Here is a 22,097-nt window from a genome sequence, read left to right as displayed (position 1 = left end):
CATCCTTTTACAAAACACAAAATGCATCATTGTTGCAGCATTTACATTCTTTTACAAAACACAAAATGCATCAATTGTTGCATAGTGACAGTCATTTCAAAACACAAAAAATGGCATGATATGTGCATTCACCTTCCTTCAATAAATGCATCATTCATGCACATTGACAGTCTATCCAAAAAAACACCATGTGTTTCTTCTATACCTTCATAATCCTAAGGCTTGGGATATTGACTCCAATCCATGATTGCTCCCCTGGTCTCTCAGATAAGCTACTGCTTCCATAACCAGTTCCACTGGAACTTCTAGATTCAGTGGAAGCTGATTTGTCCTCCTTAAATGTGCTTTCCCCACGTGGGGCAGCTTGTATCTGTTCTGACCATGGACTTTCATAATTTCCATGTAACAGCCTTGAAGACTTAGGAAAACATTATCCAAAGTCTCTGGTTGTAATTCATGGAATGATTTCTCAATTGCATTCACTAAGTCATCCACATTATTGCATGCAGTCTGAGTTTGTAGTGACTGTATTGCTCTGAACCAACCCAAGTCATTCACATTGGTGTCAGGTGAGTTAGGTGGTTGTTGCACAATTGAGATTGAGAACCCACTTTGTTGTGCAGCTTCTCTGAAAGCTGGGTCATTGTCTTTGATGTGTGGCCTCGCGTTATCTTGTTGTATCTTGAGAACTTTAGTTGCCCCATCTGGCCACTTGGCTATGATGGCAGGTAATATCTGTTCTCACTAATGTGACATGCATAAAATCATCATTTGCACAACATTACACCATTTATTAACAGTGTGTCATGAGAATGTAGGCTCACTGGTATGTAATGGCTTATGTGCATAAATTAAATGCATTAAAGAGATGCAAACATTACCTTATTGATCAAGCATTCCCTCACCACATCTGTTGTGATACTCTCTATGGGTTTTGTCTCCATAGTGCCTGCCTGCATGTTTTTACTTGACCTCTTGGCTGCAACTTGTTTGGTAAAGGGAAAAATTCCAATTTTTCCATCAAACAACACTTCACCATGAACACCAAACAATGGTCTACAAACTGCATACATGAACATTATTTTGGATATGAACTTCTTATTTTTACATGTTCTATGAGGTTCTTGCTCTCCTGGAGCAAGATAGAATCTCTGAGTTCCTTTTGTCATGTAGAACCACTTTTCATCAATATGTATAGTGTTGTGCATATTTATGAATCTGATTTTGTTGAGGATTCTGTCAAATTCTAATGATTCAACTGTGAATCTCAGCCGTAACAGCTTGTTTGCAGCTGTTAAGTTGGGTTTAATGGCTGATGTGTGTGGTATAATCAGGCCATCCTTAACCCACCTCCATACGGTTGTTTTTGAACAACCTAAACCCACTGCCACACTCAAGAGGTTGCACCTTTTGGAGAAATGCAAACTCTTTAACAGATCAACATCCAATTGCAGCCTTTTGGGGCAATGCCGCACTTTTTTGACACTTACCAGTTGAACTGATGTTCCTCGTTGTTGCTGTTTCTTTGCAGCATTCCACCACCTTGTACAGGTTTGCCGGGAGATTGTAAACTTCAGTTGTGCTTCCTTAAGTGTGCCACGAGGAGGTACACCGCCCACACACCTTCCGATGATGAATTGGACCACTTGGTTCTTGAATTCTGAGGAATACTCTTGGTGCCCCATTTATGAGCATCTAAAAGACTTCAACAGCCAAGGAAAGCATTTACTCCATTTGTTGGTTGAGCTATTTAATGTTTGAAGTTGGTGGAAGAGTATTTATAGCAGTGAATACACTAAGTGGCGCCAGCTTTCCCCCCTTTGTAAATTGAATTTACTGATACAGCTCCTTTTGAATTCTCTGCATTGTAAATTGAGTGCAATTAATGTGAAGTGCACCTACTGTGTAAGTGGCGCCACATTCATTTTAATTCCCCCCCTTTGTAAATTTAACACATTGTTACAGTACCAATGGATGAATAAAAAAGAATTTGCTTTCTACTCTACTCTCTAGCATATGTGTTCACTGCTCTCTCTCTCGAAAATTCATCATCTAAATTTGGGCAGATTTGGTTAATTAACAAAAGAATAACCAATTTATAAATTTGAATTTGTTGTGCATTTAGTGTTTACTTTAAATAAAAAGTTCAAATGAATAATGAAATTCAAAGTCAAAAAGTCCAACTACTTTTTCTACTTTATTCTACTTAATCCACTAAACATCATTTTCTTAGACTCCGTGCCCAAAAGTTCCGCCTCAACTGTAGAAGAACGGAGGGAGTATGATTTGGCTGCATAAAATAGACAAATAATTGCAGCACCATTAAAAGACATTCGCATTGCTGTAAAAAAATTGATTCACAATTCAACTACAATAGGACATCTCCAAGTCAAAAATAAAGATCAACTACTACTCCCAAAAACTATTTAGTCATAAACCATTGTTACCATCACAAACTTATAACATAAACCTGACTGCATGCTCAACAAGTATCAATTGCGTTGTACGGTAAAAAATTGCTTCACAGTATCCAACAGATAACATCAAGCTCTTGAAAATCATAAACTCTCATGCATCACTATTTAGTGTATGTTGCTATCATTTTCTCAACATCAATTGACCCTTTCTTCTTCCCTATCTCATTGCACTATTAGGTAGGATGAAAGATTTTATACATCACTGCGTTTGAATTCCCAAAGAGCAGCCCTTTGCTCATTTTGGCTCTCAAGTATTGCAATGACAACACGCTTCTAGGAGTAAGTCCGCACTTCCATTCATTTTCTTTTTGGCTTATGAATGACTCCATGTGCCTCATCAGGTACACTCCACTGCCGACCTTGTTTGTGGTCGAATCCCATCTCCCGGACTGCATTCCTCTGCTTCGAATTAAGTATAGCAATCAAATGACTAAGATGTTCAGGATAACTCCCGAAATGGAGTGATTTTATTTCCTTCTCAATATGATGAACCTGTTTCGCGACCAGTTGCCCATCAGCTGGATTATTTCCTTTCCGTCGCTTGTTAATTAAAGGCATAAAAAGTACTCGGGTAAGACCAGGATAGTAAGCAATTTTTTGAAGTAAGCAAAGTATCTCAATAATTAAGCAACATTTCAAATAGCTTAAGCAAAACTTGTCGTGGTCAAATTAAGCATAATTAAGCACAAAGTAAGCAATCTTAAGTAAAAAAAAGCAATATTTCGAATAGCTCAATCAAACTTTTCAATATACAAAATATCAAATAAAAATACGCACATTTAACAAGAAATTAAACAGATTCTCGAATAGAATAAGAAAAATACACAACAAATTAAGTAGGGATGTCAATCGGGCCAGCCCACCGGGTTTCGGGCCAACCCTATTTGGGTTGCGGGTCAATCGGGTGCGGGCTAATCGGGTTGTGATTTTTTCGAGTTATAAAAGTTCAAACCCTAGCCCTAAAAGTTCGAATTTCGGGCTAGCCCATCGGGTTAATCGGGTTGGTACCAATAAAATTAACATGCGATCAATCCAATAAATAATGGTGGAAATTAGTTATATTTATAAAATGTAAAATATTTAATTATGATAAATTTGAGATATATGCTTAAACTCAAACATAAATATGATCAAATACTAATATTTGAGATTTATGTAAAATAAAACATAAACATCAAGAAATTTTAAAGCATGTTTAGAAATTTAAATATATTTTTTTAGTGAATTTGAAGTTTCTAATTCATTTATCTGTTATTATATTAATAAAAACTTAATATATAAAATGGAAAGTTATTTTTTCAGTAATCTATATTATAAAATAATCCATGAAGTGTCGAATTAGATTCAAACAAATAGAACAATAGAAATTTTATCGGGTTTCTGGGCCAGCCCATCGGGTTTTCGGGTCTGGCCTTAATGGGTTGCAAGTTAATCGGGTGCGGGTTAATCGGGCTGTAATTTTATCGGGTTGAAAATTTTCAGCCCTGACCCTATAAATTTGGCGGGCTATTCGGGCCAGCCCACGGGTTGCGGGCTAAATTGACATCCCTAAAATTAAGCAATGTACAACATAAGCAATAAGCAACTTGCCGTAGCCAAAATATTTTGTACAAAATAAGCAACATTTCGAATAGCTTAAGCAAAACTTTTCAACACAAATATCACCCAACAATAAGCACATTTAACAAGAAATTAAGTAAAAAAAAACAAAATTAAGCAACAAATCAATCGCAATAAGCAAAAGGGATACAACGTTAAGCACATACAACACACCAAATCGAAATAACCAACTACGTCTAAATAAACAAATAAAGTAATTAAACAATTAACCAATTAACCAATTAACCAAATGCTAGACAAAATACTCTTTTTTTCACAAGGAGTGGATCAGCAAACAGAAATTCACGAAACAAGAACTGAGACAAAGTAGAAAATTGGACTTAATTATAGCCGGAAATGTGGTCAGCGGCGGGATTGGGCTAGGGTTTTGAATCGAGAATGTGTTTTTTGAGGTTTTTTAAGTGAACGTGACAGAATTGAGAAGTTGAATGAATTGGAAAGAGAGTTGAAAGGTTTGGAATGAGTTGAATGAGCAGACGGATCGTGTAATTGATTGACCGGTGAAATCTCGTGCCTCTAATTCGGAGAGTGGGTTAAATACACAAACGGACTAATTTACCCTTCAATGAAACTAAAACACTCAAAAATCCATTCTCAGTTAATGAAATCATAACCCCACATCTGTATATCTAATAATTCATATGAGTAGGATAAATCTATAGCGAGCGTAGAAAGTAAATAAATAAGTTACAAACATTTGATTATTTTTTTTATCGATGCTCAACTGTAACGCTCTAAAATTTAAGAAATTAAGTTAATTAAAATTTTGGAATGTATATAATTAAAAATCAAAAGCCACAAACTCAATCAGTATTTGTCATGACCGCCCTTTAGGGTTTATAAATGCAGGTGATCGTGATTAAACGAATTTAACAAACAGACGAAGAGAACTAGGGTTTCAATAACGAGTTGGACCAACAGTTAATATTCAAAGAAGACGACCACGAATTCGACACAAACTAATAAAATCCCAAGTATTCAATATCCAAACAATTTAAGTTGCAAGCCCAATAAATGATAAGTAAAAGAAATGTCACAGCGGAAACGACCAAGAGAAAGACTGACGTCATGTGTGAAGACACAACGACACTCATAATTCAAAGATAAACAATTCATTCTCCAATTAACTTGCTCAACACCACCGTACTCTCGCCGCCGCTCAACCTGCACATCGGGAAAACACATGCAGGGCTGAGTACTATAAAAAAATACTCAGTGGGCTCATGTCGAAAACATTTTCAATAAAAATATTATTTATTATGCCATACGTAAGTAACCATCGGGTTTTAGCTTTAGAAAGGCCCGAGGCACTCAAAATCATTTCCCATAGTAAAAGTCGACTGATCAGTCATTTTTTTTTCATAGACGTTAACCATATCTGCTCATACATGACAAGGAATGTGGCCACAAACCAAGTCACTAGACCGGCCAACCCGTACGCTGGCACACGATCTACCATAGGAGTACACTAATCCAAGTAGGGGTTGCGGCCCTACAAGGACCCGAATTTGATTTAATATAAATGGCACAAACCATTTCAGATAGGCACGTAAAAATCAACCACGGCATGATAAATACAAACTTCATTCACATTGATAAAAGTATTTAGGACGGTGTCCTTATTCAAAGAAAGCCCACCTCGAGTTCTTAATTCACAAGTATTTTCTTCCCCTTGGTATCACGTTTCGCTTGCGAGGATTCACCTTTAGCATTTAGATAACACATAAATCAACACAATGAATCAAGTAACGAGTAAGATGCATGCATCATAAGGCTTCAAGTATTTCATTAGTACGATTATGAAGTCTTCCCAATTAGGACTTGGTCTTTTTGATTAATTTCGAATTTAATTAATTTCAATCCAACCACAAGAATCAAGGATATAAGCCTCCTAGCCCAACCAACAAAATTATTCCGCCAATTTTTTTTATTTAAAACAAAGGCCCAATAATTAAGTAAAAAAGAGCAAATACTCTCAAGCCCAAACCAAGTTAATTAAAAGGCCCCAAAGAAAGTAATAATATACTCCCATTTTATAAGCACATGTGTACACCCCCCAACATACACAAATAAAATTTAAATAAAAACCTTTTTTTTAAAGTAACAAAACAAAATACTCTTCTTTAAAAAAAACAAAACGTTGGCTTCCTAGGGCTGGCAATTTTCGACACGACACGATAATCTGACACGAATCCGCACGAAATTATTGGGTTGGGGTCAAGTCTTATTGGATCCGTGTCCTTATCGGGTTGACCCATTAAAAACCTGATAATTTCGGGTTGGGTTCAGGTCGGATGCGGGTCGGATACGGGTAACCCATTAAGAAATAATATTATTATTTTTATTATTATTTAAAAATATATATATTACTTTATTTTTTTAATTTCTTATAAATTAGGTTTAAATAGTATAAAACGAATTTTAATTGTGTAAATTAGGTTAAAAATTAAGGTTTAATCGTGTAATATTAGGTTTTAATCGTGTAATATCAGGTTCGGGTTGTTATCGTGTCGTGTCAACCCATATTATATCGTGTCGATAACGGGTTCGTGTCGGGTGCGGGTCGTGTTTGGATTTGAAGGTAGCAGGTCGGGTTCGTGTTCGGATTTATAGTTTCCTTAACAGGTCGGGTTCAGGTTAGGCCTTATTGGGTTGGGTCATTATCAGGTTGACCCGATAACGACCCAATCCGCACGATTTGCCAGCCCTATGGCTTCCCTTATCTCTCTTCACTGTATTCTTCCACAATTTGCAGTTACTAACAGAACAAAGTTCCAAGTTCACTTCTCTCTCTCGATTTTTCTCACAAGAAAACGAAAACTCCAAAATTAAAGAGAAAACCCCAAAACAGCAACCGTCAATTTCTCCGATACACAGCTGCCCCAGAGTCGACGCCGCTGCTGAATCCGATTTGTCACCCGCGTCCACCGCCGTCGCTCGGCGCTGCAGTAGACGCTGCGTCACTGCTCCGGCGGCCTCGACTTCGTCCGAAACAGCCACCGTTTCACCCGATTAACCCCGCAGATAAGTTCTTAATTTGAGTTCATGAATTAAAGCTCGAATCTTTGATTTAGTTTGCTTCGATTTAGTTGATTAGAAGATTGATTTCCGATTGTGGTTATTGTTTTGATTATCCGATTTGATTGAGTGAGAAACATGCTATGCAGTTCATGGATTGACGAATTGAATTGGGGAAGGAGATTATACCTTCAAAAGAACAAATTGGCTTGAAACAAAAGATTGAAGCTTCTGGCTTCTCCCCCTCCCGAATCAATCCTAGTTTCTGTCAGAAGAGCTTCGGGTAAAAAAAATTCATCATTTTATGAGGAAGAACATGAAAGGAGCATGAGAGAGTGATTACCGTGATGAAATTAGGAATGGGTGAGGAAAAATGAAATTCCTTTCTACTGCTCCCTCCGCTGCTTTGTGATTAAAAAGTGAGAAGTGAGTGGCTGCGAATTTGTGTGAGGGAAAGAGATTAGGGTATGAGGATTTATATAGCCGTGTACTGAGAGCTAGTTTTGGTGATTGATTTCACCTTGATTGCGATCTAAAATTAGGAAAGATTTTTCTTGCAAGAATGGGTGAAGAGATGAATAAGTGCTGAGACGTGGGAGGGGAGAATTTTTTGGTATTTGATTGCTCAATTAATTTGGGATTAATAGATGCTTTGATTGATTTTAAAATTTGAAAAGATATTTCCTTGCAGTAAGGAGAATTCAGAGTGAAAGGGTGAGGAGAAGGGGTTCTGACGGCGGAAGGAAGAATTTAGAATCTTGGGCTCAAAAGGAATTGGGATTGGGCTGGGGATATTATTCGAATAAGTATTAGTTTGGGCTCAAGACCCTGTTAAAATTTTATTTAAATTGTGTAGCCCACAATTTATTCTTTATTAGATTGGACTTGTATCGATTATTTAATTCATCAGATGTGTTGGAATTTAGTCTAATAATTAATCCTCAAGGAAAGGATTTAATTAAAATCACATTGTGATTTTACCATCACCAAATTCGAGCTCGAAAAAAATCATCAATTATTCAAAAACAATCAAATTCAACCCACATCAATTATTCAAAACAACCACGTCACATATTCAACGAAATTGACTCGGTCAACCCACAATCATAACTCCGAACCAAAATTAGGTCACCAAAGGAATCACATAACAAATCCACTCGTCATTTAATTCACGACATTAAAAAGAAATAAATGCGATCGTTTTAGAGTTTGAAAATTAGGGTTCAAAAAGTGGAGCGTTACAATATTAGTATATCATACATAGTATAAATATAAGATTTTAATTTGTTGCATGGTATAGTGAATGAACCAAGAACTCTAATATTTTAAAGAAAGAGAAAACATTATATATTTTTCGAATGTTAAATATATGAATTAAGAACATGTGATTATTTTTTTAACCGAGGTTCAAGGTAATGTTCCAAAAATTAAGAATTAAAAAATCGAAGAGTAAAGAATGAAAATTTTAAAATCAAAGTTGTAAACCCAATTGGTATAAATATATCATACATCAAATTTTACTTTGTTGCATGGTATAGTGAATTGGAGCCAAGAACACTAATATATTTTTATCGTAATTCCTTTGTAACAAGTCTAAAATTATGAATTTATAGAAATTAAAATTTTATAAAGTAAAGAATTGAGCTAATAAGTCTTTCATGAATATTCAAAAATAGCATGCTTAAAACGAAATTAATCCACGTCAACAATTAATCCTAAACATGGATTATATGGTTAAGAAAATATACATTTTTGATTTTATAACGAATAAAAATTTTCTTGTGCTTCTCCATGTGAAGATTCTTTATACTCAATCATATATTCCCGAACTCAGAGTGTCTTCTTTTGAGTGGACAAAACTGATTACACATAAACGACTTGGTTTAGAGAAGAGACAAAAATCAAGATTGTGTTCATTGGGGAGGATTTCGAAAACCCCTTCTTGGGAAACTAGGGTTTTCAGATTCTCTCTATAGATGGCTATGCTAATGCTAATGCTATTGTGTCTCTTATCTAGTTCCCTTTTTATAAAGTTATTTTGTGATAGATTATCGCTAGACTGTTTGTCCACATCCAAATTGCTATTATTATCAAGAGTTGTACAATATATTTGAAATAAATCCTAATTGGTCGGGTTAGTGTATAATAAAACTTTTCTACGAACCTCTTGGAGAAAATTATCAGAAGACTCGTTTGAGGCACGATTCAGTCAATGTTAATTATAGCACCGCTAGAAAGTATACTGCCCAAGATATCAAGTAAACCGGGTTGCAAAAAACTCTAAACTATAGATAGGTCAATGTAGTCTACTATGCAAAAGACCTAAACTTGTTTGCCTAAACCACATAAATTCTTTTAAAACAAAACATAAATGAAATAACAAACACAACGTGACATAAACATTTCTTCTCATGCATAGAAAGAAATATTTACGAATATAAGCAGCTCGAAACACATGTTTTAAGGTATATATTAACATAGAGAACTCGAGTAATCTCATTTAAATTTGATCCCCACCCTTATCCATAGGGGTGTGATCGACAATTCCATCTCCTGTATGGAGATGGATATATCTCATTATTTTATGACATGGATATCTCATATGCATATCCAATACACATATAACAGTTTAATGTTATATATATGATTATCCTAATACACTTCCATTAAATAACTCAGCTCAATTTAATTAAAGTCTTAAAAGAATATTAATTACTGTTAGTATTGTGACTAATATTGATTTACCATCCAAACCGAGCTCCTTTTTAATAAGACATCTGAAATATTCTTTATATTATACCTGAATAAATTTCAACTAATTAGGTTTATGCATAATATAAATTTGGTGAGAACATCTCTTAGGGACAATATCAACTCCGGCAAAGTCGATACATATATTTATCAATTAACAATACTACCCCTCTCCTATGATAATCACCACTACCTAAATCAAAGTCAAAATAGCGTATAATCAATATTGTCAACTTACGAACTCAATGTTACTTTTAGAAATGAAGAAATGAATAATCACGTAATCGTTGTGAGTAAGCAAGAAGTACTTATATTAGTGTGATCCATTCATTGTTGTACTACACTATAGTGCCATCAGTCATCCATGATAGGACGTGACTTCGGATCAACCCCAATTCGTTCACGATAAATTATCCACGTCTATCTAGATATTGAATACCCTACTTTACAAGGTAATTAAGATCTTCAATAATTACGAGTCTATCAAACAGCCTATAATATAGAAAGACTATTTGTTGCATTCCATGAATTTAAATAACAAATGATGATAAAAACACAACCATGTGACAAATGATTTTCCTCTCTTAAATTGAAGGAGGAGTTTAGTATACAAGCACCTAAAAGTTTGATTCTATTAATGTATCGTAATCGATATACAAACTATTAATTGATAGTTAGTTAAACAAATATCACACTTTCATTTTTAGTTTGTTCCACATGAGATGTCATATTTGATTTCTTAGATTTTTTTTCTTCTGATACCAATATATAAAAATATATTCTCACCATTTAATACATAAAATAATATCTCCTAAAATCTCTGCCATCATCCAAATGTAAATCTGTTACGGGACTAAGTAGTAGTTATAAGTTTTATATCTCATATGACATGTGATAGATTCGTAAATAGAATTGAATTTTTTATATAATACATAAATTTGGTATAAGACACATTTTCCTAATTAATTAATTTAGCCAAAAAAACATATGGTTATGATTGTCATGAATTAGGCATTTATTGTTTTGTTGACTAACAAAATCAAAATCAAAATCAAAATCAAATAATTGTGATCAGTTATTAGCCAATTTATGGAATTGATAGAATTTGTTTTTGGTAATTACTTGGTCAAATAGAAATGTCCTATTTAAATAGTCAAGGTAAGTTTTCGATACATTAGGCCATCCACAACGCTGTTCCTATACCGTTCCTAAACCGTTCCTTAAACTACTATTTGAGGGCCCCACTGTACTATTTTACTCCATTCCTTAACTAAGGAACGGAACCTGCAACCCTCCGTCCTTAACCGTTCCTTAAATTACTATTTATTCAATTTCATTTTTTTTTATTTCCAACCCAATTCAATTTAAATAAACACACTTTAATAAAAAACAAACACACTTTATTAAAAAACACACAAACCCTGAGAAAGCCGCGAGCTGGGTGGTCGAGCGTAGGCATCCACATCGAAAGTGGGTGGTTGGTACCCACCCGGCGTCGCCGACCCCTGGGTGCCCGGCGTCGACGACCCGGAACCACCAAGTGTGTTGTACATGGTCTCCCAATCGCCGAATGCGTTGAGATCCCACCCACCGGAGCCGCCACCGCCGTAATTCCCGTCGCCGGACATTTTGTGAAGGAGATTGAAATAGAAAATTGGAGAGGAATTGATGTTGGTTTAGGAAGAGTAGATGTGTAGTTGTGTGTGAAATGTAATAAATTAGGTGTATTTATAGAATAATAAAATAAAAATAAAAATAAAAAAAATAAAAAAAGTTAAAAAAACGGTAATATGACCGTTAAAAAAAAAATTTTTTTTTAAAATATATTTTTTTAAAAAAAATTAATTATTGCGTCATCGCTGACGTGTCCCACTCGCGGGCCGGCGAGTGGGAAGCACGCACGAAGCGGGGAGCGCCACGTCGCCCCAGCGCGTGGCGGCACAAGCCGTGCCGCGTTCCGTGCCGTCGACACGCGGAACGGAATGGGAACGGAATGGGAGTGGAATGGTGCGCCGCAACGCGTTCCGCGGCGAAACCGTTCCGGCGGAACGGCACGCGGAACGCCGGCGGCACGCGTTGCGGGTGCCCTTATGTTCATGTTTAATTAGGTGATGTTTAAAAATCTTGCACTATTTATATTTAATTAAATATTCTTGAATATACGAATATAAATAATTTTGAATAGTAGTATTTTTAAAAAAGAAATTATCTCCTTGATCTTTATGTGGTTCTAAAATGTCATTTTGCCTCCAGATTCCCTAAATTCGAATCTTCCCATCCACACCGGAATAATCCACTACCTATTGCCCCACAGTAACTAAGTCAACTACAGCCCTTGACCAGCAACAACACACGTGATTCTTGAATCGAACGAACAAGATTATCTCACTTGCGCTACACCGGTAAACTGCGATACACACGATAGCTACCTGGAAATATATGTTTTAATAAAAAAGAAATCAATTTTCATTTCAATTTCGCTCTCCCTCCAGACTCTTCTCTCGTCGTTCTTCCCTCTCCAGAAAAAAATCAACGAGGATAAACTCAAAATTAGCCACTGTATGCGTCTCTAATCGAGATATTTTGTGCTGAATTTCCCCATCACTTGGTCGTTCTCGTGCTGCTGTTTTCGCTCCCTTTTGGAGGAAATGGAAATGATCGCTGTGGAGGAATCGAGTATTCTGATGGTTTGTTGTTATGCTATTGGAGGAGGAATGGTCGCCGGCAAACGAATAGCTAGACGGTTTGTTAAAACTTTTATAATACCTACGGTGCCTCGAAGTTGTAAATTCACGCCTTTCTAATCTCCAAGTTAGGGTTTCGTTATCTTTCTGTTTTTAGTGTGATTGGAGCTTAAGCTTGGATTATTGTCGAATAATCGTGGTGAATTTTGTTCTCCAACCGTGTTGCTTTTGAGATTTGGGGGAAAATAATTTCTGGATTTTGCAAGTTCTCTGTCTCAATTGAAGTAGCGGTTTGGAGAAGTTGTTTGAAATTCCTTCTGTTATTTGCAAGTTTCTATCTGGTATATGATGCTTCAATCTTGAATTTTCATTCTGGGCATAGTGTATGGTTGGAGTTTGAGTTGGGTGTTTTTCTGTGCATTGTGGTGACTGTTAGGATTTAGGTTTTCGCTGAATTAGCTTCAAGGTAGCATACTTTTCTAGACGATTTTTGATTGGGGGAGGATGGAGTTAGGTTTTCCTAAAACAAGCATTGCGAATTTGAAAGAGCAGTTGTTGAGGAAGACTCTTCGGAATGTTCGAGCACAGGGGCATCCATATGTTGAGCTTAGGGAAGAGGGGAAGAAGTTAATCTTTTTCTGTACTATGTGTCTTGCACCTTGCTATGGAGATTCAAGTTTGTTTGATCATCTGAAGGGCCATTTTCACACTGAAAGACTAGCCACTGCACAGGTTACGCTGCTCAAACCAAATCCATGGCCATTCAGTGATGGGGTGTTTTTCTTCCATGATGATATGGAGGAGAAAAGTAAAGTTTTACCTGCTGTGCAAAACAAATTGCTAGATACACACAACGGTGTTGCAGACAGCCTTGCAATTGTTAAATATAGTGGAAATGTTGGAGCAGTTGCTAGCACAGAGAGTTCACTGGAGAGTGAGGATAATGCCGATTGTAATGAAAATCGGCGGCTGCTAGTTATTCCAGGTGTTCTGCAAAAAGATGAGGTTTCTGATTTGGTAGTGAGGCATATTGGAGATGGAAAAATTGGTGCCAGGTTTAGTCAGACAGATGGGGTCTCTAGTGAAATTCGCAGAATATGGTGTGAATGGCTAGGGAATGCGGATTTCACCACTGAGGATGTTGATGGGACTCCTGAGCATGACTTTGCTATTGTTACCTTTTCTTATAACTATAACTTGGGACGAAAGGGGTTACTCGATTGTTTCAGATATTTGCTTCCATCCAGTCCTCATTCAGAAGCTGAGGATAGTGGCTCTTCCAAAGGCAAGAGGACGAAGTCATTTTCTGATTCTGAGGATATAACTGGGGCCTTAAGAAATCAAGATGACTCTTCTGGGGAAGAGTCTCATTCTTCAAATAGTTCAAAGTCAAAAGTGCTGTTCTCTGGAAATGATGATCAGGTGGTGCATTCTCGCATTATTTCGAGCAAGACTATCAGGAAACAATTAAGAAACCAACACCGTATCGCCTCTGAGAGGACATGTGATATATGCCAACAGAAGATGCTGCCGAACAAAGATGTTGCTGCCTTGTTAAATAGGAAGACTGGAAAGCTTGTATGCAGCAGTAGAAATCTTACTGGGGTTGGACATCATCTGAACTTCTCTTTTCCAATAATTAGCTTGCCGACATTACAGTGTCCTTTTCATTTTTCTAATATCTGACATTTCTCTAGTCTAATGTCTCCATTTTCTTACAGGCATTCCATCTATTTCACGTATCATGTCTCATTCACTGGATACTGCTCTTTGAGGCGGTTTTCCCTAAGCAGTCAGATGAGCCCAAAGTAAAACCGAGATCCAGGAAAAGGGCTAAAGGCAAGAATGGGCAGAAGCTTGGGATGCACAATAAGCGAATTTGCTCAACATTCTGCCCTGAATGCCAGGGCACTGGTATAATAATTGATGGGGATGACCTCGAGAAACCAACTGTCCCACTTTCTGAGGTTCTTTATTTTCTAGAACTTGGTTTTTGCATCTAGACTTTTATATTACTTAATTCGAATTATTTTCATTCTTTTTTGGCAAGATTCTTTTTCTCTTCTATTGCTAATTGTTTCTTAAGTTCTTTTGATTCTAGATATTCCATTATAAGATCAAACTGTGTGATGCTCGCAAAGCTTGGATAAAAAGTCCTGAAATACTGGATAACTGCTCATTGGGCTTTTACTTCCCTCAGCAGTCTGATGAAATATACGAGGTGAAGGTCTTGTGATATTACACTAAATGTCAATCCTAAGCCTACAAGATATGTTGGTTTTGGTTATTGCAATTTTATCTGTCCACAAAACATGGCATTGACGCTAACAAATATAATTTGATTCCCTATATGTCAGGAAATTGTAGCACCACTGAAATTGCTACACTTCTATCGAGCTGATGAATAGATAGATTTCACTGAGTGTCTTCATCTACTGGCAATAAAGGTTTGGTTTAGTTGGCAGTTTTTAGTTAAACAGCTTAGGCTCTTATGTACGTTGCATTTGCTTACATCTGTTCTTCACTTCTTTGTAAATGCATTGCAATCTTTTGGGAAGATTTAATATGAAGTTATTCCTAAGATCTCTGTTTAATTGTGTGATGTGGTAGGTTTATGCAGAATTCTATTTTTCTATCTATATTACCAAGGTTTTAACCAGTCACACTGAGTATATATAAATTGTATATTAATATATACTCCATTACTAAAAAAAACTTCTCATTCTTTGCTGGTTCCACGTATATTTTCCAATGTGTATGATGTTCTTTATTGTCTGCCTTGCCTTTTCTATTCTTGTTATCATTTCTTCTATACAAATCCCGTGTGCAATCCCTCCTTAGGACTTCTCCATAAAGTTGGCTCCCGCGCGCGATAGTAGAGCCGAAACAGAGGCAGCTCGTCCGAGCACGTGATCTTGATGCTATGCAATATGGTTCAATTAATCAATTTAAATTTGTAGCTATCTTGATTGTGTCTCTTGGTATATTGATGAGATTTCAAAATTTCTCTTCAAAGTATGTGTTGATGACATCACATGATTTCTTCTATTTTGCCATAATATTTTTAATCTGTCTTTGAAACTTAAATTCATTTTGCACTCTTGAATGTTTTTGGCTGTATTATGGGTTGGTTTTGATGCATTTAAATATATGAAAATAGTTATTGCTATTTTGTCTAAACGTTAATGCATGCACAACGACCCAATTGTCTTAACCAACCAACTAAATCTGCATAAAATTTAAACGTATTTTAAACTGCAATGCCAACCAATTGTTGAATCTGAGTTAAAAGTGTGTCTGAGTTGACATGGTATAGTAGTTAATTCCAATGCCAAAGGTCTCGGGTTCTTCTAGTATATCATTATTAAGAACGCATGTTTTTAGACAACAAAATTGATATATACTGAGAATAAAAATAAATGCCTTTCGAAATTAATAAACAAGGAAATCAGTTTCCAACCTAGTAAACTTGAACTAACATGTGTTAGAATATGGAGGAGAAGGTGTGACAGTGCTAATCTTCAACTTTCGTCTATCGTATCCTAAACGGATATCTCGTCTGTCCCCGCTGCATCCACGGTAATGTGAGGTTTCCATGTAATATATATAGAGGCAAACAATGGTATCAAATAAACATACAAAATCAATCAGATCTTTTACCTTCCTTCAACTAAAGAAATAGAAACATCATTTACAGAACCTTAATTGACCTCTTGGTAGAGGACTCCGTGGATTGAGAACTATGCACCCCACGAAACGCTGGCTGCTTTGGTCGAGGAAGCTCCACGATCTCACTGCTAAGCATCGCAACACTCTAGACATGTTGTTAGGCCTGTCTGCTGCAGTATCTTGCACACACAAGAGACTGACATTTGCGTATCGAACAATATCATCTTCCATTCCACTATCAAAGATGTCTGCATCCATCAAATTCATTTTCTTTCCTTCATTCCACAATTTCCATGCCTGTTTCATATCCACAACATAAGAAAAACTAAGTATGAAACAATATTATGAAATATCCTACATTTCTCAAAGAATATTATGTATAAATATACTACATTTCTCCATAACAAAGTAAGTAGCTTACATAAGCTGTAAGGGAGAGTTCTTGATTATTAAGAACTAGAGTTTTTCTTTCCACTCAATATCTCTAAGGCCCTACTTGGTATGGTGGAATGAAATTGGGGAATGGAATAGGGGAATAGAATGACATTCCTACCTCCATTCCATTCCTTTGCTTGGTAAATATTTTTCTTAGGAATCATCATTCCATTGGGAATGGCCGTTCCAATATTCCACATGGGAATAGCCATTCCATCCATTTAGAGTGATGGTGCAGCAGTGGACGAGGTGTTGTTGGAATGGTCGGAAGATGCGGGAGAGAACCCTAGCTGGGAACCATTGTCCGTGGGGCATAGTCGGTCCCTGAACTGCTCCTTGAGGACAAGGAGGCTTCTAAGGAGGGGGGAGTTGTTACGGCACATCCATCATCCAAGCCTGGGGAAGTAGTGAACGCACAGGAAGTGGAGGACGACTTCGACACTGTTGATCGTGCAAGTCAGCCGCTGGCGACTACGGCTGTCAGAGGGCACTCGCAATGTTAGACTCGATGTCCCGATCGTTATGGGGAGTACGCGCCCGCTAGGAGAGAGAGTGCAGTATTTGTTATTTCCTTTTTTGATATTTTATTTCCATATTTCTTTTGACAAACAATTATTAATTATGAAGATAGGCGTCGAGCATAAGATACGCTCCTTTCCGAGTTGTCTTAGTTGATTCTTTCCCGGATCATAGGTCAAATCAACCCTAGGATCCTTAGATATAAATACGTGTATATTTTATTTGCCTATTAAAAGAAAAAAATATCATTCACGCGAACAATGTATACCAGACATAGTCATCCTTTCCTCGAATAGAGACTATAAACATGTAAAAGAGGTCTCAAAAGTGAAAACTACCTTCCTCCTAATATAGAAATATTGACATCATTCACAGAACATTTACTTATACTCTTGCTAGAGGGCTCTGTCGATTGAGAGCTCTGCATCGCAAGAAACGCTGGTTGCTTCGGGTGAGGAAGCACTACGATCTCACAGCTAAGCATCGACAGCACTGTCAGCGTGTTAGGCCTATCTGCTGCTATTTCTTGAACACACAAAAGGCCTATGTTTGCATATCTCATCATGTCATCTTCAATTCCAGCATCATATATGGCAGGATCCACCAAATATACAATCTGTCCATCATTCCACAATTTCCATGCCTGTTTGATTCCACAAGATATATTTCAATTGGTATGACATAAAATCCAAATATGTTACATTGTCCAGAATAAAGCAACTTACATAAGCTGTAAGGAAGAGCTGTTGATCATAAAAACTGGAGTGTTTCTTCCCACTCACAATCTCTAATAATAGAACCCCAAAGCCATACACATCTGATTTTTCGGAGAATATTCCACGTAGTGCATATTCCGGGGGCATGTAGCCACTGCAACCATAAATCCATGATCAGAATTGCAATAAGAAACTTGTCTCTGAAAATATTTACTTGAGAAAGGAAATCAGCTCACAATGTCCCAACAACCCTTGTTGTAATGGCTTGATCATCTTTGTCACTGAAAATTCTTGCCATACCAAAGTCGGAAATTTTAGGGCTCAATGCCTCGTCCAATTAAGAGTCTTATGCTTATGTGAACCTGAAATAGCTTATGGTTATATACCATCACAAAAGTTTAACCACCACATAGCACAACTACGACAATTATATAAATCACGAGCATAGTTGCAATATTAAAATTTTCTTAGCAACGTAGGCATACCAAACAGATAGGTATCCAAGCTTCCATTAGGCATATATTCATAAACAAGCAATTTTTCTTCAGACTCGACACAGCAACCGAGAAGTCTAACAAGATTCCGATGCTAAAGCCTTGAAATCACCTGAACCTCATTCATGAACTCCTCGACACCTTGGTTAGAGGATCTTGCAAGCCTTTTCACAGCAATTTCTACTCCATTTGGCAATTTCCCCTGAAAATAAAGGAGCTCAAACCACAGCACATCACTCTCTACAAACTAAGTACAATAAATGTCGGGAGAAGATGAAATACTTTGTAGACTAGACCAAAGCCACCTCGTCCAAGCTTATTCGCAGGGTTAAAATTTTCTGTTGCATTTGAGAGTATCATAAATCCAAATGTAGGTAACTCCTCAAGTATAACACCATGCTCATCATGTTTGAGTGTGCTTTCTACAGAATATCCTGCATCATTTCGAATTGAGTGTGTGTCGTGTGTAAGATAGAGATTTGTTAAAGAGGACGTAATGTAAAACACGTGTCCACTGAGCATCGGGTTGAATGAACATATTACCTCTGTAACACAAATATTTCAACAAAAAGTATACACATATGGCAACAAGTATAAACCCCAAAACCACTGCTGTCACAATAATTGCTTTGCGGTATTGCTTCTTTTCTGCTGAGAATCACAGGAGACAAATGTATTAACTTATTAAACAATCAAATCATTAAATAGTCAATCACGTCCATGTAAAAAAACAATGAGATGAATTACCTATTTCTGAATGTGTCAACCGAATGTGCAAGTCATCACCACCATAAGTATACTTCTGAGTCCATTGCAGACATCCGATTCCAGGAGGATATGCATAAGCTATACATGAACAATTAATCAAGCACGCATCCCTGCATTCTTCTTCTAATAAACTAGAGAATATAAAATGATCCACAACTTCAATCCCTCCACCTTTTGAAACTCATCTTGTTTACCAACAAAATTATTCTGTTCACATTGGAGTCGAGTTTTCCTCGAGCATCCACTTGTCCAGTTTCCTGCATCCCACTCATCTTTGCTTCTGGGCTCAAAGCCCCGAAGACAGGAACATATTGGCCTGTCTTGAGCATCACAGCTTCCGAAAGGTCCACACTTACCATACATATCACACTCGTTACTTGTTGATGACCATGTTACGTCCCATCGTTTCTTCTCATCAGACCACACCATCTGCTCTACACTCCCTGAAGAGTTCAATAAAACGTATAGCAAAACAGATGAATTTGAAAGTATTAGTGTTTGATACAGAGTTCCAGGAGAATCACTGACAAAACATATCACACTCAATTTGAATCTATTTCCATTGGAAACCAAAGCTTCAGTTTCCCTGAGAGATTCATTAGCTCTTATGGTGTCAATGGCTGCAGAAACTATAAGGAAAAAAGACAATATGAGCACAAGGAGTTGAAGAACATAATATGACAAGTTTTTGTGGTGGCTGAACCTCATGAATTAAGTTTTTTTGTTCTTTGCTAAGAAAATTATGAGGTACATTTCTTTGATGTATATATGTGTTTTTAGTCAACCACATACAATTCAAGGAAGGTCTTTTGTTGAAATGCCAATATATATAATAGAGATGTCTGAATGTATATATTATATGTTACAGGAAATTGCCAAGACATTGAACATGCTAACAGCATAACAGTGACATGCATCTGGTGAGGTGAAAAAACTCAATTCGTATCTATGTCTATTAGAGAATCCCTCTTTAGCCCTTATGGTGTCCATGGATGCAGAAAATATAGAACAACAAGATATTTCGAGATTCTAATTCCCATGTTAGCGCTGTAGGGTGGTAGTTTAGATTGGCATGACATATGATTGAACATTTGAAGGATGATGAGATCGAACGAATAAGATTATTCAATCCATCAAAGTATGACTTTACATTCTAAATTCTCTTGCAGCAGGCATTGTACAACATTGTTCGGGCGTACCATCACGTTGCCCTTGTTTCTTTGGCTGCTCAATACTACGAGAAGGCACTGGCCACCCGTGAAAAGGATTATCCCATTCCAACGCTCCCTCCCATATGAAAATCAAAATGCCAGGCTATTGTGATCTTCGTCGCGAAGCAGCTTACAATCTTCACCTGATATATAAGTAAAGTGGGGCATTTGATCTTGCTAGACAGGTCTTGAAAGATCATCTTGTGTTATGATATATTCATACAGCATGTATAGTTTAATTTTGTATAGCTTTTCTGCGCTGAAACTAGGATATTACAAAGCAAGCTATGCGCTTGTTTTGTAGAGTAAGTTAAGATAGGCTTTTAGATTAGGATTCAGATACAAATGCGGATAAGAATTTAGTGTTAATGTTTGGTAGTTTTGATAAACTAGATTAATTCATAGAAGACTATACGCCAAAATTAGTCCTGAACATATGCTCATTTTACGATTTTAGTCATAAGCATTATCTTTTGAATTTTTGTATCCCAAACATTTTAACTCGATCACAATTGATCCAAAATAAACTTTTTTTGTCAAATTTTAACTGTCAACGTTTTTAATCCCGATTTTGACCAAATTAAGCTGTTAAATATGATTACTAACTCCTTGATTAAGCTGTTCCGCCAGACTTTGGGGGATTTTCCCGGTCAGATTGTTCTCCGACGCGTCGAAACGCAGCAACGAAGTGAGACCGGAGAACGCATCCGGAATTTCGTGGGAGAGATGATTATGATACAACTCGATCTGTTCGGCATTTCTCATTCCGCCGATGCTCTTCGGAATTTCTCCTACCAAATTGTTCTGCGAAACGTCGAAGATTTTCACAGAACTAAGAATTCCGATGGACTCAGGAATCTGACCTTCGAGATTCGCCATTGGTGCTATCAGGATCTCGAGCTTCGCCAGGCGTCCGATGTTTCCCGGCAGAGGACTCGGCCGAAACTGATTTACCGCAGTTAACTCAGACAGAAACTCGGGTACCGACTCGTTGAGTAGATTTAAACCAAGTGAGAGAAATCCGAGCCTTCTCAAGTTGACAAAATTCGCCGAAATTTCACCGGAGAAGTTGTTGATTGAAAATCCAACACCGTCAGATTGAGAAACTCCACCGGGAAACCAGGCAGGTCACCGACAAAGTAATTGGAAGAGAGATTGAGAGAGGAAAGATGCGAGCACAGAGCAATCGAATCGGAACTAATATTCCCACCGAAGCTGTTATCAGAGAGGTCGAGACTCCGAAGCGTAGAAATCCGGCAAAAATCCGCCGGAAAATCCCCAACTATGCCGAGGCTGCGGAGGTTCAAGGCAACGACGGCGCCGCCGCTGCAAGAAATACCGGTCAAATTGCATGGTGCGTTGGGAGAGGTTTGGAGCCAGTCGTGGAGCGATCCGAGCGGGTCTTGGAGTTGTTGATTCTCCTTGAGTCGGAGCAAAATTGCAGCGTCTCCCAAAGTCTGGCGGAACAACTTAATCAGGAGATAGTCATATTTAGCGGCTTAATTTGACCAAAATCGGGATTAAAAACGTTGACCGATAAAATTTGACAGAAAAGTTAATTTTGGACAGATTATGATCCAGTCGAAATGTTTGAGATGCAAAAATTCAAAAGATAATGTCTAGGACCAAAATCGTAAAATTGACATATGTTCAGGACCAGTTTTGGATATAGCACTTTTCTCATTCTTTCTTACTTCACCAATTGCGCACTAAAACTCGTGTGTTTCTCAAATGA

The 22,097-nt window shown here is 37.2% G+C and overlaps 4 protein-coding genes across 5 annotated transcripts; 1 reads left to right on the top strand and 3 right to left on the bottom strand.

Annotated features, from left to right (window-relative positions):
* Positions 1–207: 207 nt before the first annotated feature.
* LOC121786666 lies at positions 208–1,685 on the bottom strand. The gene is made up of 2 exons (XM_042185300.1): positions 882–1,685; positions 208–735 (listed from the first exon to the last, which is right to left on the bottom strand). The coding sequence occupies exons 1-2, from the start codon at positions 1,683–1,685 to the stop codon at positions 208–210; spliced, it is 1,332 nt and encodes a 443-aa protein (XP_042041234.1).
* Positions 1,686–12,353: 10,668 nt separating this feature from the next.
* Positions 12,354–15,637, top strand: LOC121787506. Of its 2 annotated transcripts, XM_042186243.1 has the most exons (5): positions 12,354–14,155; positions 14,272–14,517; positions 14,652–14,771; positions 14,908–14,997; positions 15,392–15,637. In XM_042186243.1, the coding sequence occupies exons 1-4, from the start codon at positions 13,055–13,057 to the stop codon at positions 14,956–14,958; spliced, it is 1,518 nt and encodes a 505-aa protein (XP_042042177.1). In that variant the 5' UTR covers positions 12,354–13,054; the 3' UTR covers positions 14,959–14,997; positions 15,392–15,637. The 2 variants fall into 2 exon arrangements, with proteins under 2 accessions (XP_042042177.1, XP_042042176.1); XM_042186242.1 differs by lacking the exon at positions 15,392–15,637 and having other exon boundaries at positions 14,908–15,131.
* Positions 15,638–16,237: 600 nt separating this feature from the next.
* Positions 16,238–20,141, bottom strand: LOC121786665 (G-type lectin S-receptor-like serine/threonine-protein kinase SD1-13). Its single transcript, XM_042185299.1, has 10 exons — positions 20,018–20,141; positions 19,508–19,780; positions 19,131–19,229; positions 18,927–19,034; positions 18,666–18,817; positions 18,496–18,585; positions 18,375–18,394; positions 17,899–18,043; positions 17,547–17,816; positions 16,238–16,516 (listed from the first exon to the last, which is right to left on the bottom strand). The coding sequence occupies exons 1-10, from the start codon at positions 20,139–20,141 to the stop codon at positions 16,238–16,240; spliced, it is 1,560 nt and encodes a 519-aa protein (XP_042041233.1).
* Positions 20,003–21,800, bottom strand: LOC121786250 (LRR receptor-like serine/threonine-protein kinase HSL2). Its single transcript, XM_042184852.1, has 2 exons — positions 20,969–21,800; positions 20,003–20,505 (listed from the first exon to the last, which is right to left on the bottom strand). The coding sequence occupies exons 1-2, from the start codon at positions 21,239–21,241 to the stop codon at positions 20,419–20,421; spliced, it is 360 nt and encodes a 119-aa protein (XP_042040786.1). The 5' UTR covers positions 21,242–21,800; the 3' UTR covers positions 20,003–20,418.
* Positions 21,801–22,097: the final 297 nt, after the last annotated feature.

The sequence above is a fragment of the Salvia splendens genome, chromosome 22, assembly GCF_004379255.2.
Source record: "Salvia splendens isolate huo1 chromosome 22, SspV2, whole genome shotgun sequence".
NCBI lineage: Eukaryota > Viridiplantae > Streptophyta > Magnoliopsida > Lamiales > Lamiaceae > Salvia > Salvia splendens.
The sequence above is the reverse complement of the archived record's forward strand: the minus strand, read 5'-3'. Positions and strand labels throughout refer to the sequence as shown.